The sequence below is a fragment of the Pelodiscus sinensis genome, chromosome 11 (genome assembly GCF_052426305.1).
Source record: "Pelodiscus sinensis isolate ZL-2025 chromosome 11, ASM5242630v1, whole genome shotgun sequence".
Classification (NCBI taxonomy): Eukaryota; Metazoa; Chordata; order Testudines; family Trionychidae; genus Pelodiscus; species Pelodiscus sinensis.
Window position 1 is genome coordinate 53,447,168 of NC_143062.1, and position 19,342 is coordinate 53,466,509.

At 48.7% G+C, this 19,342-nt stretch overlaps 1 protein-coding gene across 2 annotated transcripts in view; it reads left to right on the forward strand.

The window, feature by feature from the left end:
* The window catches only part of PLXNB1 (plexin B1), a 206,191-nt gene that overhangs the window by 72,714 nt on the left and 114,135 nt on the right, over positions 1–19,342 (forward strand). For both annotated transcript variants that reach the window (XM_089781349.1, XM_089781350.1), the window contains exons 6-7: positions 9,777–9,959; positions 15,006–15,134. In XM_089781349.1, coding sequence (XP_089637475.1) covers positions 9,777–9,959; positions 15,006–15,134 — 312 coding nt within the window. The remainder of the gene's footprint in view (positions 1–9,776; positions 9,960–15,005; positions 15,135–19,342) is intronic.

Consider the following 19,342-nt stretch of genomic DNA (forward strand, 5'->3'; position numbering starts at 1 on the left):
TTCTGTGGCGGCAGCTCATTCATTATTCAGGAATAATGCTAATTAAATGTGTACTTCATGTCTGCTTTTAAACTAGCTTCTGCACAAGGTTTATGTTGGAAACATTTTCCCAAGTTAACATCAAACTCTATTTTTAGTATATGGGTCAGGAATATTTCACAACCACTTCAGTACAATCTCTTCAATTGGGAAAGCATTTATTCTGTTTTCTTCAGCATTTTCAGGAAAAGCAACTTCACCCTGAAAGTTTGTTGAAACATTGTGAAAACATACATGCTTTTAAATTAGTGGATTTAGGGTGAGAGTATAGAAAATAATCCTTATAATTAAATCCTGGTAGCAACCTTACTGGTTAGAGGTTTTTGGTCACCTTTAATTAAAAGCACACATGAGGCTTCTGCAGGACTTGCAAGGGCTACATAGCTCTTGTGAATATTGCACAGAAGCAGGGATAACACAAAGTTGAAGTACATAACAGAGTACTGAGCCCACAACTCCTAACTGGATTGCATTATGAGAAGTTGCTGATAGCAGGAAGGGAGTGAGAGAGTGACGGAGGACTGGGATCATGCAGCTTTTGAGATGTTTTGCTACATTTCTACTCCCTGTATATGAAATCTTTGTCATTATATAAAGCAGGAGTGGGCAATAATTTTTGATGCGGGGGCCACGCCAAGATTTTGGTAAGCAGTCGAGGGCTCCATTCTTTGGAGGAAGTGCGGGGTGTGGGGCAGAGGTTGGGTGCAGAAAGGAGCTTGGGGTAGGGACTGGGGTGCAGGAGAGGGTGTAAGGTCTGAGGGGGTTTGGGTGAAGGGAGGGGGTTGTGACCTGGGGCAAGGGATTGGAGTGCAGGATCCATGAGAGGACTCTGGCCTCGGGGAGGGGTTGAAGGGGGTGCAGGGTCTCGGAGGGAGTTTGGGTACGGAATGGGGTGGAATGCCAGAGGCAGGCTCCAGCCGGGTGCCACTTACCTAATCAACTCCCGGCCAGCAGCCCTCTCAGGCAGACTTCTCCAGCAGCTGCAGACTGCTCAAAGCAGCTGATTGTTCCATGTGGCTCTCTGATCTGCAGGGTGAGGCTTTGGGCATTGCTCCCACCCCTTTGAAAAATCTCTGAGCTCCTGTTGGCTGGAAACTGGCCAATGGGAGCTGAGAAATTGTGCTTCGTTGCCCCTAAAGCCCCCCATGTTCCCATAGTGCAGAGAGCCACAAGGAGCAGCCAGCCTCTTTGAGTGGTGCTGTTCAGTGCCTGCCCCTGATATAAAGGATTATGGCTGTAAAATTGTCAGAATTGCTGTCAGTACAAAAGCCTCTGCCCCTTCTGTGGAGAGGAACAAATATTCTTCTTTGAGATGTGTGTCCCCGTGGGTGCTCTATTCTAGTGTGCTGGTGTGTCTTTGCTCCGGCGCCCAGAGATATTTTTTCTAGCAGTGCCCTAGCATGCTATGCATGCGCAGTGGTGTCTCCTTGTGCTGTGGGTGTCTATTGGTTGCACACGCAGGATGTCAGTTCTTTCTCTATCGTCCTCACCAGAAGACAGAGCTCCCCTTCAGTCTCCCTTTCTTCATCTTAATTAACGAAAAAAAGATCCAAGTTCATCAGTTTTTCTTGTTCTCAGAGTTTTTCAACCTTTTCCCTTTGTTTTTTTGTCAACAAAATAAAAACATTAAAAAAACCCAACCATTTCGTTCTCCTGTATTTTACCCTGCCTCAACATGCCTGGCTCACTAGGCTTCAAGGGATGCGACTTATGTTGAGATGCCATGCCTGCTTCTGGGCATTTCTCCTGCATTAAGTGCCTTGGGCAGTGGTTCTCAGTGTGGTCCATGGACCACTAGTGGCCCGCGGCTTGAGTTCAGCCCCTCCTACTTCCCCACGCATCTGGGAACTCGCGCCGGCTTCGTGCGCAGAGGGAAGGAAGTGCAAAGGCGAGGGGGATTTCCTCTCTCCTAGAGCGGGTGGGTGAGGACGGGACTCAAACAGGGAGAGGCTACAAGTGGGGCCCAGTACGGGGGTTTCCAGCCACTTGGGGAAGGGGAGGCCGGGGTCAGGAGCAGGAAGGATTTCCCTGAACTGCTCAGTGGGTTTCACTCTGGCAGTGCAGGGCTCAGCTCAGGTCTCTCCCTTCAGCTCATTAAGGGACATGGTGTGGGGAGGAGATGGGGAAATGCAAAGGGGCTACAGCACTGGCTGGGCCATGCAGGAGGCAAAAGCTGAGGCAGGAGCGCCGCGTGTGTGTGGCTCAGTGCAGCCAGCGAGCTCGGGGCAGGCTCTCGCTGCCCATTCCCCTTTCTCCGACGGGCACAGCGAGTGGGCTGCAGCCCTGGGCTTGCCAACAGCGCTCGGCAGGGGGCTGGAAAGTTTCCACTCCCTTTGCTTTGCAATTTGGATTCCTTTGTACATGCTGGCTGGTGGGAAGGGGGAGCCTCCTTCTCGCAGAAAGGCAGCGAGGGATGGTGGCTGAGGGAGGGATGCACCCGGTTATTTGCAAACTCTGGTGCATTTCCCAGGGGCAGCTCCCCACGCCGCAGGCTCGACCTGGAGTTTGCAGCAATGCAAGGGAGCGAGCCTCCCAGACGGGGCAGGCAGGACGGAACTGACCTCTGCGCTGCGGAGTAGCCGCACCGGGGAGCCGCGAGACCCTGGGCTTTCCCCAGCCGGGTTACTCCTGGGGACAGCAGCGCATCCCGGCCCCTGCACCCAGGGCTCGCCTTTCAGCCAGGTGAGCTCAGCGTAGCGCCAGGGCTGTGCCTGACCCTTAGGAAAGGGCCCCTGGAGCCACTCTGAAGCTGCAATGGCCAAAGGAGGCAGGGGAGGGGAGGCAGCGAGATTCCTGATTGACCTGGGGTTGGTTCTGCTTGGAGCAGGGGATGGGACCAGAAGGCCTCCTAGGGTCTGTTCCAAACCCTCCTCTCCTACGGTTCTATGTCTGAGAGGCTGGAGTGGCTGCTTCTCCCTTCCGTGTGGGGAGAAGGAGGGGCTGAGCTTCCCCCCCCACACACTGGGGGAATTGCAGTGCAATAACACACTACTGGGAAGCAATGGGAGCAGTGAGGGACGGTCCTTGGGAGCAACGGGAGTGTGAAGCCAGGTAAGTACCCCCCATACCCAAACCCCGGTGCCCCAATCCCCCTCACTCATCCCCCTCCAATACCCTGCACACCCAGCTTGCTCCTACAGTCTTCCTCCTGGCTAGATACCCTACTCCCAGCCTGCTTCTGCACCCTATCTCCCACCCCTACCTCGCACACTCACCCCTCCTCCACCTTACCTCCCGCACAGACCCTGCACCCCCGTCTCTATCCCACTCGCTGGCAGCCCTGTCCTGCACACTGAACCCCTAATATTTGTCCCCACCCCAGAGCCTAAAGAGGTCCTCAAAATCCACCAACTCCAGAAATGTAAATCTGGCCTATGGGAAGCCCTGAACCTCACTCCTCCTTGTCCCTTCTCCTCACCTCATTGCGACCGGAGTGCCTGAGGAGTGAGGTGTCTCAGTTGGGGGCCACGTCAGTGAGGGCTGGAGCTTTTGGAAGGTTTTTTTTTTTTTTTTTTTTTGCTTCAAGTAATGTCCCCATGGGTGCCTCACTGTTGTTCTGGTGCTGCAGATCAGAGTTTTCACTAGCAGTAATCAGCCGGAGCGCCCATGCGTGGTGGGCGCCTCATGTGGTTCATGCTTTTCTGCTCACCCACCCTTCTTTGCTGCCCTCGGTCGCAGATGGAGCGAGGTCTTCTCAGGAATTCTAGTCAGAGATAAAAATTTAGTTGTTAGTTAGTCCTTTGAGTTGTAGGTGTTTTTCCAGTTAATTAGTTATGGTAGTTGTAGAATTAGGTGGTCAATTGTTCTATTTATTTAAAAAAAAAAAAAAAAAAAAAGTTGCCATCGGCCGTTTGTACACCGTAACTCTTTCTTTTACACTATAGGTTTGGAATTTTTTAGGAAAAAGCTACGCAAATTGCGAAGCTCAATTTGCATTGCTTTTATCTAATTGCTTTTCCAGAACAGGTTTTTCTGTCATTTGGCCCTGTCTAGATGGGGCCAGATGGCGGAAAAGCCTCCCCTTTCGGTGGAGCCCTTATCCTTCGTAGAACGAGGTATACAGGAGTCCCCAAAAGAGCGCATTTGCTCTGCCGCAAAAAAAAGCGGAAGATGAAATGTGGTCCTTGAACGTGGCAGTGTAGACGTACCCTAAGAGATAAAATAGGAGGAACAAGAAAAGATAAACAAGACTCTTCACAATGCCAGGCTCTCCGGGCTTCAAAAAGTGCAATACTTGTCACAAGCCCATGCCGGCGTCTGATGGACACTCTTGGAGAGATACATGTGCCTCAAAAATGTTCGCATTCCTCCAAGCTGACAGAGAGAGCGTGCTGAGATTGGGAGATGCAGTTTGCATATGTTCCTATTCTACAAAGCCATCAGACTCTGTACAGTCTTGGTCAGACCCTGTCAGGGCTGAAAAGCGGAGAGCCACCTCCCCAAACTCACGCCACACTAAGAAATGTGCTTTGCCTGCACGCTTCCTCCCACTGACTTTGACAAGTCAGGTTAGCACAGGAGACAAACCTGGAACATCTGGCACTGCAGTTTCGCAGTCTAAAGCTGCCCCGGAACCGAAAGCGTGGCACAGAACATCATCGGTGCTGATAGCAGAGATGTCATGTAATTGCTTGGCACTGGCACCGCCAACCACAGCACCACAAACATCAGCAACAGTGCAGCTCTCTACCCCAGTGCCTCGTGCACCAGTCAAGCCACTGACACTGGCATAAGCCTTCCAAAAATCGAATAGGGCCCGGGACATTAGTCCAGAACCACTGACTTTTCCCCCAGCACCATGGTCCCTGTCGCTGGCATGGCTGACACAGTTCCGCAACGTGCAGGAACCACGTGTGACCCCCATGCATAAAGGAGACATCACAGATCAGTCTTCTTGCTATCATACATCTCTACACTGTGTCCATTGGAGACACATGTCCATATCTCATTCTCTGTCTTCCATGGATTCTATCATAGAGACCATAGAAGTGTTTTCTCCTCAAATCACTCCTCCCCTATAGGCATCATAGACACGGATACTACTGCGACCATCCACCACACTGGATGGCATGTTACCATTACTGACAGCCCACGTTCTCTAGGCACTGTTCACCTTGCTGTCTCAGGTCTTCTTTCAGACACAGCTCGACCATTTCTTCTACGCTCTCACGTAGACACTGTGTGGCACCAGGAATTCTGACCTTCCTCCTCTGCCACAACAGTCCAAACTGGAAGAGGGGCAACTATCAGAACTGGAAGAGCAACAGCCTGATGTTTCCTCCATGGGCCAGTTCTCTTTGTCCCTGGACGAAACAGTCTATTGTTGCTGCAGGGCTCAGCCTTGGGACGGACAGTGCTCTTGACTCACCTAGAGTGGAGCACCCATGGGGACATCACTTGAAGAAAAAAAGAGAGTTACTCGCCCTGTACAGTAACAGGAGTTTTTCAAGATGTGTGTCCCTGTGGATGCTCCACTACCCTCCCTCCTCCCCTACTTTGGAGTTTCTTTGGGGTTATATCTAAGGTAGGGTACGTCTACACTAGCCCCCTAGTTTGATCTAGGGAGGCTAATGAGGGTGACTGAAATTGCAAATGAAGCGCGGGATTTAAATATCCCGAGCTTCGTTAGCATGTTCCCGGCCGGTCGCCATTTTAGAAATTGACTAGCCCAAAGTAACTGCCCACGTCTACACGTGGCAGTAAAACGGGATTCTGAATTAAAGCCCTAAATCGAATTAGCTGGTAAACTTCATTGCAGGAGGAATAACAGCTAATTCGAGTCAGGGTTTTAATTCAGAATCCTGTTTCACTGCCACGTGTAGACGTGGGCAGTTACTTCGGGCTAGTCAATTTCTAAAATGGTGACCGGCCGGGAACATGCTAATGAAGCTCAGGATATTTAAATCCCGCGCTTCATTTGCAATTACGGTCGCCCTCATTAGCCTCCCTAGATCGAACTAGTGGTCTAGTGTAGGCATACCCGTAGAGAAGGAATGGAGATGCTATGCTATGCACGCAACTAATGGATGCCAACAGCACAAGGAGACATCAGTGTGCATGTGCAGCATGGCAGGGCACTGCTAGAAAAAATCTCCGGTTGCCAGAGTGAGGACGCACCAGCACCTAGTGTGGAGCACCTCCGGGGACGTGCATCTCGAATAACTCCCATTACTGCACAAAGTGAGTAACTCTCTTTTATGGTCCATTAGCTGTACTGTAGTTACATAGTTACTCCCTCACATAATCCCTGCAATGCACTGATACTGATAGGAAGTTTATGCAAACATCAACTCCTTGAGCCCCTAGTACAATGCTGTGATGGAAAAAACCTAATGTGGTCCTTGGATGCATAAATAGGGGAATCTTGAGTAATAATAGGGGATTATATTACCGCTATACTTGTCCCCCCCCAGTGCCACAATGGCTGAAAAGTCCAAGTCTTTTAAATCTCTTCTCATATGGGACCCGTTCCAAACCCCAATCACTTTTGTTGCTGCTTTTCTGAACCTTTTCCAGTGCCAGTATCTCTTTTTTGAGGTGAGGCAACCACATCTGTACTCAGTATTCAAGATGTGGGCGTCCCATGGTTTTATATAGAGTCAATAAGATATTTTCTGTCTTATTGTCTATCCCTTTTTTTAATGACTCCTAACATTCTATTTGCTTTTTTCACTACTGCTGCACACAGTGGATGTTTTCAGAGAACTGTCCACAATGACTCCAAGATCTCTCTCTTGAGTAGCTATAGCTAAATTAGTCACCATCATTTTGTATGTATAGTTGGGATTATTTTTTCCAATGTGCATTACTTTACATTTATCCACATTAAATTTCAGTTGCCACTTTCTTGCCCAGTCACTTAGCTTGGTGAGATCTTTTTGAAGCTCTTCACAGACTGCTTTGGTCTTAGCTATCTTGAGCAGTTTCGTTTCATCGTCAAATTTTGCTACCTCACTGTTTACCCCTTTCTCTACATCATTTATAAATAAGTTGAACAGGATTGATCCCAGGACACATCCTTGAGGGACTCCACTAGTTACCTCTCTCTGCTCTGAAAACTGACCATTAATTCCTACCCTTTGTTTCCTGTCTTTTAACCAGTTATCGGTCCATGAAAGGACCTTCCCTCTTATCCCATGATAACTTACTTTACTTAAGAGCCTTTGGTGAGGTACCTTATCAAAGGCTTTTTGGAAATCTAAGTATAGTACATCCACTGGATTCCTTTTGTCCACATGCATGTCCTCCAAGAACTCTAGCAGATGAGTATGGCATGATTTCTCTTTACAGAAACCATGTTGACTTATCCCCAACAAATTATGTTCATCTATGTGTCTGACCATTTTATTCTTTATTATAGTTTCATCTAATTTGCCCAGTACCGACATTAGACTTACCAGCCTGTAATTGCCAGGATCACCTCTAGAGCCCTTTTTAAATATTAGTTATCTTCCAGTCATTAGGTATGGAAGTCAATTTAAAGGATAGGTTACAAACCATAGGGTATGTCTACACTTGCACCCTCTTTCGAGAGAGGGATGCAAATGAAGACATTCGAAATTGCAAATGAAGCTGGGATTTAAATATCCGACGCTTCATTTGCATATTTGCGTTATGGTGCTATTTCAAAATAGCACTATTTCGGAATAACAGACGCTGTTAAGACGCGGTTATTTCAAGAGAAAACCCTTCTCTCGAAATAAACTTTATTCCTCATACAATGAGGTTTACCAGTTATTTCGAGAGAAGGGTTTTCACAGCGTCTTAACAGCGTCTGTTATTTCAAAATAGCACCATAACACAAATATGCAAATGAAGCGTGGGATATTTAAATTCCAGCTTCATTTGCAATTTCGAATGTCTTCATTTACATCCTTCTCCCAAAAGAAGGTGCAAGTGTAGACATACCCATAGTTACTACTTCTACAATTTCCCATTTGAGTTCTTTCAGAACTTTTGGGTGAATGCCAACCGGTCCTGGTGACTTGTTACTGTTAAATTTATCAGTTTGTTCCAAAACCTCTTCTAATGACACCTCACTTTGGGACAAATCCTCAGATTTGTCACTAAAAAGAATGGCCCAGGTTTGGAAATCTCCCCAGTATCCTCAGCTGTGAAGACCGAAGTAAAGATTTCATTTAGTTTCTCTGCCATGACCTTATCGCCTCTGAGTGCTCGTTTAGCATCTTGATCGTGCAAGGGTTGTTTAGCTGGCTTCTTGCTTTCTGATGTACTTAAAAAACATTTTGCTATTACTTTTTGAGTTTTTGGCTAGCTGTTCTTCAAACTCCTTTTTGGCTTTTCTTATTATATTTTTACACTTAATTTGACAAAGTTTATGCTCCTTTCTAATTTCCTCATTAGGATTTGACTCCCACTTTTTAAAAGATGTCTTGTTATCTCTCTCTGCTTCTTTTACTTGGTGGGTAAGCCACGGTAGCACTTGTTTAGTTCTCTAACTATGTGTTTTCATTTGGGGTATATATTTAAGTTGGGCCTCTGTTATGGTGTCTTTGAAAAGTTTCCATGTAGCTTTTAGAGATTTTACTTTTGTCACTATACCTCTTAATTTCTGTTTAACTAACTTCCTCATTTTTGTGTAGTTCCCCTTTCTGAAATTAAGTGCTACAGTGTTGGGCTGCTGAGGGGTTTTTCCCACCACAGGGAGGTTAACTTTTATTACATTGTGGTCACTATTTCCAAGTGCTCCAGTTATAATTACGTCTTGAACCAGATCCTGCTCTCCATTTAAGACTCCCCTATCCTAGGAGACTGTCTTGGTTACGACAATCTTTCATCTCAGTGAGCTGCCAGAGAGCAACTCATGCGGCGCACTTACCCATGACTTATCTCAAAACCAACCCAGGAAATTCAGAGTAAAGGTTACAGTTAGGCCTGGACTATACTTAAAATTTAGATCAAAATAGATGCATCGCTCAAGTTGTGGAACCAGGCCCCCCCCCCCTCCCCCAGTAGCTATTCAGACCTACTGCCCAATATAGATGCAACTAGGTAGTTGGAAGAATGCTTTAACTGATGTTGCTACCATCACTTGCTGAGGTGGGAAGAAGGGAAAAGTTCCTTCTGTTGGTGTAGACTGCATTATGCCAGTACAGCTACAGTGCCACAGCTTGACTACTACAGTCCCCGTAGTGTAAAATCAAAAAAGAAAGCGATGTACAATTGGGGCATTCAAACAACCTTCACTCTTCCTTGCAGTGATTCCAAGAGAGGACCCATGTATGAAATAAGTCTTTCAGAAATCAGTTTAATCTAACCCTACCTAAAGGAATGAAAGCATAGCTTCCCCAGGGAATACAGGCTTCAGAAATGACTCAATAAAAATTCCCCTCTGCTGAATTTCCAGCTTTTAGGTGTGTGTGTCAAGTATCCACCTAAGCCACAGGGCCATGTGGTAGGAAACCTGGATTCTTCTGCAAGGAAGTAAAGTACTTGCAGCAACCCACTGGCAGAGGAGGGGAGCGATGTCTCCTCTTGGCCTCACACTGTCACTAACTCACAGTCAGGTCTTAGGTGACCCCTCTCACCTTGCTTGGGAAAGCGGGACCAATCCTGATCTGCCTCCGAGGGGATTGGAGGGCGAGTTAATTTGTGTGTGGGATGTACTTTGAGAAGTCGGGATGGAAACGATACCGAGTGCATAGAAATAACAGATGTTAAAGACCTTGGTTTCCTTTTTAGAATGGTTTTTCCTTTCTTCTCTTCTCCCCACAAAGGACACACTGGACGCATATCCCTGTGGCTCAGACCACACCCCCAGTCCCATGGCCAGTCGGGTGCCTCTTGAAACAGCCCCCATCCTGGAGAAGAGGGAGGCCCGTCTGACTGCTGTGGCTGTGAATGTGGAAGATGGCCACACCATTGCTTTTCTGGGGGACAGCAGAGGCCAACTGCACAAGGTAGGAGTTGGTTTGAACAAGCAGCATAAGAAAAAGGCAATACTGGTGAGGAGTGGGGTAGGTTGATGTATGCTGGAGTCCTAGAAACAGATGTTGCAGAAGTCTAGAAGTGGTAGAAACTCTCTCGAAATGGGGAAGGAGCCGAGTTACATACTGGGAGAGGGGAGGAATGTCATAGGAGGGCACACAGGAGAGCAGAGGGAGCTAGCAGTGGTTGAAAGAGGTAGGAGGATGATAGTGAGAGCTGGGGGAGACTCAAAAGGAAGCCGGAATAACTCCCTGTAGAGTCCCCCCCCCCCCCCCCCCGTCTGCCTTTCCCTTACGTTTGCCTAGCTTGGGATTTTGCTGCCGGAGCTGTTTCTCTACTTAGCTCCTAACATCACCTAGGTCCAGTTCCACCCTGGACTCCCAGTAGACCTGGTCCCTGAGCACTCTTGCCCCATCTAGCTATAGTCTCCTGGGCTCCCTCTGTGCTGACCCACGGGAGTGCCTCCTGCTGGGCCCGGCCTCTTCAGGCTTGGAGGAATCGAGAGAGGGGTGCGGAGGGAAGCCCCTGACCTAGGACAAGAGCCCTCCACCAGCACTGGCACTGGAGCCCCACTCAGCTGGTTTGTCCCTGGATTTGGAAAAGACTGCCAGGAATTGTCATTTCAGAGGTAGAGCTGTGCAGCCACTCCTGGCCATTATCTTGACAAGCCCACGTGAGGGCACTGACTTGTCCTGCCTCCCTGGGATTTGTCTCTCACCTGCCACTCTCTGTCCTGCCCATTCATTGCTCCAGAGGGGTCTCTGTAGGGCAGCAGCACCGCCTGGCGGCTCGTTCTCAGACTCTGCATGCTCTCAATTCAGAATAGGTAAGGCTACAAGTTAGAGACGGGTGTGTTGAGTAAAATCAATAGTCGGGTCACGCATCATGGACAGAAATTCATGGGTCATGACTTGTACTATTAACACCCCTCACTACATCTTAGCTTGGGGGGAGCTGATGCTTGGGGAGGAGGAGTGGTGGAGGAGGCTGCTGCTAGAGGGCTTCCAGTGGGCTGATGCTGTGAGGGAAGGTGCTGGAGCTGCTGAGCAGTGGCTGCTTCAGCCACCCCCCAGGGCCACCAACCCACTGATGCTCTGGTCACCTCCAGGACTAGCCACACCAGCATCTATTCGGGCAGTGCTCAGGGCCAGCTGCCTGGGGCCGCCTGAGCAGCAGCTGCCCATAGGCTATTCTAGCAGTGGCCAGCATGACTGTTACTGGCGTCAGCCACAGTGGCCACTGAACAAGTCTCAGAGGTCACAGAGTCTGTAATTCCTGCAACCTCCAAGACTGATTTATAGTCCTAAAAATAAGCAAAACCGTGTATGCAGCTCTGTGTTTGGTTATAACCATCTCTTCGCCAGTGCTAGTGCTCATAGATAAGTCTTATCAGCTGCACTCTATTCTTGTTTGAAATCTCTTATTTTGGCATCCATCTCTATGCTTGCAAGTGAGTGTTTGAGTCTGCCATATAAATAGCCAGATTTGTAACACAAAGAAAAAGCCTTCTACCCTGGGCCTTTGGACTGAATCTAAACACAATTACCCTTCCAAATAGGAATGTTAGTGTAGAGCCATTTAAATGATGAACCGGTAAGACTAGGTGTATTGGTTAATTCAAATGACTACAGGCAAACTCCTTTCCCACTGCCTCTGTGTCAGTGTCCCAGTGGTGGGGAGGTGGGAGCTAGTACCTTTGGGAAGCCACCTGCCTCCGCACTGCCTCCCACAGAGGGGAGGAGGGAGCCAGTCCTCGGAGGGAGCCGTCTTAAAAGATGGCTCCCCCACCACCATCCGAACTCTGGACCTTGCAGAGCTGCCTGCCCCCAACCCCTGTGCTGCTGCCTCTGACAGAGAGGTAGTAGCATAGAGGGTGAGTGGGGCAGGTGTGAGCTGGTGCACGTGGGAAGCAGGCTTTCCAGCTGGCTCCCTGCGTGTATAAGCTCCCATGGAACTCCCTGCCTCCCTGCACTGCTGCCTCTCTGTTACAGGCAGCAGTGGGCGGGGACAGGTGGGAGCCTGTAAGTGCAGGGAGATGGCTTTTAAGAGTCACTTGCCTCCCCTTACTGCCTCCCACAAAGGCAGAGGGAGGGGCAGGCAGGAGCAGGTGCTGTGGTGGGAGGGGAGCTGGCTAACACCTGCCGACCCGCCCACCATGCTGTTGCTTCTGTATCAGAGACAACGGTGCCAGGTGGGAAGGAGGGATGCTGGGGCAGCCTCTGTCCACAGGGAGCTTGGGCCCCCTGTGGACAAGGGCTGTTGCTGCCTGTGTATTAGAGGCAGCAGTGTGAAGAGGCAGGCGGGAGCTGGTCTGTGCAGGGAGTCCATTGTTAAACCTGCTCCCCTCATGGATTGGCTCCTCTTGCCACCGTGTGCTGCTGCCTCTGATACACAGGGGCTCCTCAGAGTGGGGCTAAAAGTGCACTGGCTGCCAGCCCCCGCCCCCCCATGTATTTTAATAGCCATGGAACTGCTAAAAATTGTAGCTACACAATTACTAAAAGACACGAACTCCAACATCCCTACTTTACAAAAACGAAACACTTCATTTCCCCCTCGTCGCAGAATAACCAGCCATAGGTATGAAAATAACCTTGCTTAATGCTGGGGTCGTGCTCCTGAAAAATGCTACTTGAAGTGAAGCGATGTTAAGTGAATCCAATTTCCTCATAAGAAGGAATGTAAACAGGGTGTTAGGCTCCAGGAAAATGGTTTTCAGTGCATACCTATACAGGGTCAGTATGGAACAATTTTCAGCAAACAGTTTCATACTGTAGGCAGCACTGATGATTGTGAAGCTTGGTGGAACATTTCCCAAGGAAGTTCTTGCTACTAGCACTCAGCTGAGCCCTCAGGGGCTGTTAATGGAGCCTCCCACTCTAGGGGCAGCATGAACTGCTGGAGGAAACTCAATAGAGGCAGGGCAGAGCCTGCAAACACTTCCCTGCAGAAACTGAACCCACGCTACTCTGCTGGAGTGCACCACTCTCTTCTCCAGACAGCATGTGCACAGCTGCACAGTGCCAAGGAGTGTGTGTGTGAGAGAGAGGGGCAGGCTGAACCCACCTCAAGTACGCTACCCTTTTGAGAACAGAACTGTAGATCATGAAGTTCAGATGCAGGAATCTGTACCTGTGGTATCCTGCCTTGTGGAGCTGGGGTACTGAGTGGGAGGGGTCAGTTAATGGGAGGTGAGACATCCTGACATGAGCACCCCTCTGCTAGCACAGCAAGTAGGAGGCTCTGTGGAGCAGCTCCAAGGCAGAGGACGGAGCAGCATGGTAGTGAGGGGAGGGGCAGCTGCCCAGCCACATACCTTCAAGAGAATTTAGGGGAGCTGATGGGAGGGCCACTGATCCACCCTGCTTCCAAACCCCCACAAGGACAGGCTGTTTTTCCAGAAAATCCTGCTAGTGGTGGACCAAAGCAAGCAGCCAAACCGTGTTGTGAGGGAGCGTTACACAACTGAATGAGCATGTGCTCTAATAGATAAGCAACGTAACATTAACTGGGAAAACGGTAAGTGAGGAGTTAGTGTACCCCAACCCACCCACAAACACCTGTGATCTTTCTTAGGTATATGGCACCTGTTACAGGAGTATCTGAGCAACGGGGAGCTTTTCATAGCCCTTATCCTCACAGTGCTCCAGGGAGATAGTATGATCCTTTCACTCCTTTTACAGATGGGAAACTGAGGCACAGAGCAACTAAGGCTGAGACCCACAAATGACCTACTTCCGAACAATAGATGTTAGAAGCCTGACTTCCTTTGGGAATCTGGGCCCAAATGACATACCCAGGGTCATGCAGGAGTTTGTTCAAGAGTGGGGAATTGATTCTGGCTCTCCTAAGTTCCAGGCTAGTGGGCTGGCTACTGTGCCCTCCTTCATCCCCTATGTGTCTTGTCACAATTGCCCTTGAGTGCATACATGGGCCTGGTAACAGAAAGGGAGGGGTGGGCTGCTCATGTCCAGCTATGGCATGAGAACGGTGGCTGTACGCATCCAGAGCCCCCCCTTAGTTTATCAGTGTGCTGCACGAGGGCACAGCGATGTGCTTTCCCCTTTGCCCAAGCAGAGGATGCTAGTGTCTACTGCAAAGGTGCAGAATTTCATAACTGAAATAGATGGTCCCAATCTCACAGTCCCACGTCGCAAAGAGGAGTCGTTCCCACCAGTGCTGTGGAACGGGAGCCCTATGGCAGCACAGGGCCAGCTGCACCCCCTGAATGCAAATTTGATGGAAAAACAGCCTCAGCTAATACTGCAAATCTTTTCCTCACCATGTCTCCAAATGTTGCCCTGCCTTGTCTCCCCCCCTTGGTGCCACAAGGACCACGATCCCACCCTCTCACCACCAAGCCCACTCCAGATTTTAGCATTCCCAGTAGGTAGCGGTGGTGGATGTGACTGCAGCATGGTCCCTCATGATGGTCACTCCGTGGCTTGATGGCTAGGTCTTTCCACAGCAGGTTTATGATTTCCAGGTACCCATGGCTGACCACCTCCATCCACTCTTCTCTCATGGGACTATCCTAAAAAATCTTGGGGTTTAAGCTCTGCATCAGTCAACAGCTGGATGGGCAATTATTGCTTTGCTAATGCCATTCATTCACTGTCCTCCCATCCATCAGATTGCTTGTTCACTTATTAACTCGTCCATTCATTGTTTGCCTTCCCCTCTGCCTGTTCAGCTGTCTGTCCATCAGCCTCCAACCTGTTTACAAAAGGACACTTTCCCCTTTGCCTGCCCCCATACCTGTCTGCTCATCCACTGATTTGCCTCCTTTCCTCAGTATTGTTACACATGGACACACAGGCCCACCAACTGAGCCGTGCGAGTCCATTGTACTGGGCACCATACAGACACTCAGTAAAGAGACCGTTCCTGCTCCAAAGTGATTACAATCTAGGATATAACACAAAGATACAACAAACAGCAGCTGCCCGCACACCTGTCTGGACACTCACTTCCCTCTTCCCTTTGCCTGCTGCACACTACAATTCTGTCTCTTACAGGTGTACTTAGGAGCAATGGGAGATACTAAGACATATGCTTCTCTAGTCATCCACTTGAACAGCATGGTGAGCGGAGACCTGCTATTTGACCAGTCACAGCAGCACCTGTACGTCATGACCCAGTCAATGGTGAGAGCAATGAAATCCCTACGACAAAGGAACGAATGCTTCTGGGGCCCTCAGTACTTTTGGTAGAGGAGAAGTGGTGTCTGTAGTCAGCCTTGTGCCGTGGCCTCATGCCATGGCTGTGAAATATGATGGGAACACTGCCATCCCAGAGATTCGTCTCTCAGCACTTGTGCATCCTTGTGCCAGAGTCATGTAGTAGTGTCAGCACTGATGAGTGAACATGAGGATGTCTCTTGATTGCCAACACATCTGTGAATTTGTATTTATGGTGCTACCACCAGCCATTGTCGGAGTCCACGGGCAGCGCTTCAGCCTACTGTGTCCCTCTCTCCAGGGAGAGGAAGAGACCACACCTGGTGGTGACCCCTCTCTCCTCCTTTGCACTTCCTTCCTGTGCTATTTAGCTGCCGTCTCAGCAAATGGGATAATTAGCCCCTTAATTTATCAACCTGCAATGTGATTAAATGTAATGTAATTAAATCTTCCACTCCTCAATCAGGGCTTCTCCATGGCAACCAGTTAGTGCTAAATAACCAGAATAGTGGTCAGCTGCTGGCTCTCAGCACTGTCACAAGGTCCATGAAGCTCTGGAGCCTTCTAATGATTGTGTGCATAGGTGCTGGAGCACCCACAGGGAAAGATTAGTGGGTAATGAGCACCCACCAGCACCAAGATCCTTCCTCCCTCCCACTCCTCTTGTGCGCTGGCAACCCTGCCAGACTACTCCTCTGCCACCCTCCCAGCGCTTCTGGAGCACTGCACACAGCTTATTCATGGCATTCAGGAAGCTCTGGGAGGGCAGGAGAGGTGAGGGCATGGGGTGCACTCGGGAGGAGGAGCGTGAGGACAAGAAGAGTGGGGCAAGAGCATGGATTTGGGGAAGGGCTGGAATAGGGTTGGAGATGGGTGCGGTTTGGGGGAAAGGGTGGAGTGAGAACAGGGTCTGGGGCAGAGCAGGAGAGCTGAGGGGAAGTTGACGCCCATGATGTGTGTATTCGACCAATGGCCCTCAGCCTTTCCAGTTTACTACGTCCTTTTCAGGAGCAGGGTTTGTCTTAAAACCCCAAGTTCCACCTCACTTAAAAACTGCTTGCTTACAAAATCACGCTGAAAATATAAAAGTGTCACAGCACACTGTTACTGATTAGTTGCTGACTGTCTTATTTTTACTATATAATTGTCAACGAAATCAACCGGAATGTAAGTATAGTACTTGCATCGAAGTGGGTACATAGCAGTGTAAAGAAGTAATTACATGAATTGTAGTTTGTACTGATATTGCTAATGGTTTTTATGTAGCCTGTTGTAAAACTAGATAACTATCTAACCTCTGGAAGGCCTCTTTGTACACCTAGGAGTAATATGTACCCTTGGGTGAGATCCACTCTATTACATCCCACTAAGTGAGAGCAGGCCAATCTCCTGGTTCAAAACCCAGAGGACTTGTGAGGTGGACTAGAGAGAAGCAGGGAGCTGTATTTCACTGAAAATGTGGCGTGTGCCTTCAGTTTGCAATGGTGAACTAGAAGATGGGGCTCTTGTGCAATAGAAGGCTAATAACTAGTTTTGTTCATCAGGTCTCCTATCTGTGAGTTAGGGGAATAAAGAAGAGGAGTTGGGATCAGATGTTGGCACCTGAAAATGATTCCCACAGCAGGAATAGTTGCAATCTATTCAGGAAGGAGGGATCAGGAAAGCAAAGCTTGGTGGCAAATCTGTCTTCAGAAGTGAGAAGTTCAGTGTAATCAGATGAGGGCCAAAGATACAAGGAATGAAAACTAAATGAGATACTTCCGTGAGCACCGGCTGCAGCCTTGCTGCCTGCCCACCCTCATGCAATCCTAGGCTAGAGCAACTTTTGAGGTGCTTGCAACAGCAGGGTATTGATACTTGTTGGATGAAAAATCCATCTAATCGTGGCTTATGTTAGGAAGAGTCCAGTTTATTGAGCTAGAAAGTAAAATGCCCGACCAAAGGAGAAGTTGACTAGTGTGATTGCTTACCAGTAGGAAAGAATTGACAGCATATGTGAATATGCTGGGAAAGGCTGACACTAGTAAGCACAGCAGTATAAGGCAACTGGACGTGAGGAAAGCGTATTTTGAGGAATTAAGACGCAAAGCTTGGGAGAAGGTATTGAAGTCCATGAGTGCAGGCAAGGTGGAGAACCCTAAATAAACCCAATGAAAACACAAGAAGCAACGATTCCTGTGATGTTGAAGAATACCAATAAGAAGATGTAGCTAATGTGCCTTCATAAGGAACTGGGCCAGAAAGATGAGGGTAAAAATGTGAACCGAATAGAATGCATCATTCTGAAATTGTGCAGGGGAAGATCTGGGCACCCAAATCAAAATAATTGAATACTGCCAAAGATGGTGAGCAGCATCCTAATGTACTGTGGACACCAATACGTGATGGAGAGCAGGCCCAAAAGTGTCCCCTCAGCTTTGTTGCCCAGATGGTGGGGGACTTGATCGCACCCACTTATTTACATTGGGTGTCTTCAGCCAGGACCCCAGCTCCTTTCCTCTGAAGTTCCAGGAGTCCACCAGCAGACTCTTGCTTCGGGCACTCCTGCTCTCTTCCCTCCAGCGACCTTCAGATTCCTCCCTTTTAAAGATCTTTTCCAAATGGAACTCATGGGTCTGAAGGGGTGGGGACAGCCCTGCCCCTAGGACCTCTCTGTCACTTTCCAGCTAGTGTGGGGAATATACACCTCATCACAAGGCCCATTAATAATTACAGCCTCTTCCTGACTTACGAACCGGTTACGGACCAAGCAATTGGTTGTAATTCGGTTAGTTCGTAAGTCGGACCCCATTGAGTTACATGCGACTGCGCTGTTCGTAAGCGCGGATCGCATTCGTAACTCGGGGTCCACCATTTACGACAGCTTTGGTCGTAACTGCAAACGGTCGTAAGTCGACCGTTCGCAACTCGGGGACCGGCTGTATTGCAAAATGGCAGAGAAACTGCCTGGGTTTTAAAAATCTCTTTAACGAGAAAATAGGGCAGTTATGAAATACTTGTCCACAGAGCTGCAGACAAGAGGCTGAAACTAGCTATTAGAGCGATACAATAATACAGAGGTGTTCATTAAAAGAAAGCTCAGCTCGTCTATCTGGAGCCCCTAACATGATACAATGCAGTTCATCAGTGCCTGTTGTATAGGGTTTCTCAGCCAGTTTTCAGTCCATCTGGGTAGTGACCTATCCAAAATGCTTGTGAGACAGATTTAATAAGATGCTGTGACAGCTGCCTTGTTAACTTGTGGCTGTACCAGGGCTGGGCAATAAAATGGCAGCAGTTCTCTAGGGATAGGCCTCGGGGGCTGCTGCTGCTACATTTCAGCTCCCGCTGGCTGCAGATCACTGTTCCCAGCCAGTGGGAACAGCAGGAAGTGGTGCAGGCCAGGACACCACTTTCCGCAGCTTCCGTTGATGGGGAACTGTGATCTGTGGCCAGCAAAAGCTGCAATTGCCCATACCTGTGGAGGCACAAGTCAATATAGTGGTATCCTCGCCCCCAGGGGCTAATCCTTGCAAACTGAATCTGGTCCATAGGCTGGTATTTTCCTACCCCTGGTCTATATCTTATCTCCCACATGTATTCCTTCTTATCATTTTGCAATCCAGTCAGAAAAAAAGCAGAGACTCTAAAAGGAACTAGGTAGGGGCTGTGATGGAAACCAGTTGAACATGAACTCCCAGGGCAATGCTCTTTCCAAATGGGTTACTATGATCCTTTAGTGCCATGGTGTCCAACACACGAGCCATTAACACATGTGACTATTTGCCTGGTTCAGTGTGGCTATGGCAGTGGCTATAGCACTAGAGTGGCTACTGCTTCAGAACTGGTTGGACACCACGGCTTCAATGTATAGACAAGGAAATATCAGAAGCAGAGAGATGGCATTGCTTCTGTATATGAACAGCATTTGTGAGCAGACTGGATGATGTGTTCTGGTGTCCATGCATTAAAGAAGTTGTTGAGAAATTGTAGAGGATTCAGAGAAGACCATGACAGGACACTTTGCTCTTCCATTGATATGGGAAATGGCTAGTTTTGAACATAGAGCTCCTATTTCTTTAGTTTCAGATGCTACTGATAGCTAACAGGATGTTGAATGAGCATCAGGTTAGTAGGGTTCATTAGGAAGAGCAGAAGTTCTAGGAATTGTGGGTGGAGTTGCTGGGATTTGAGTT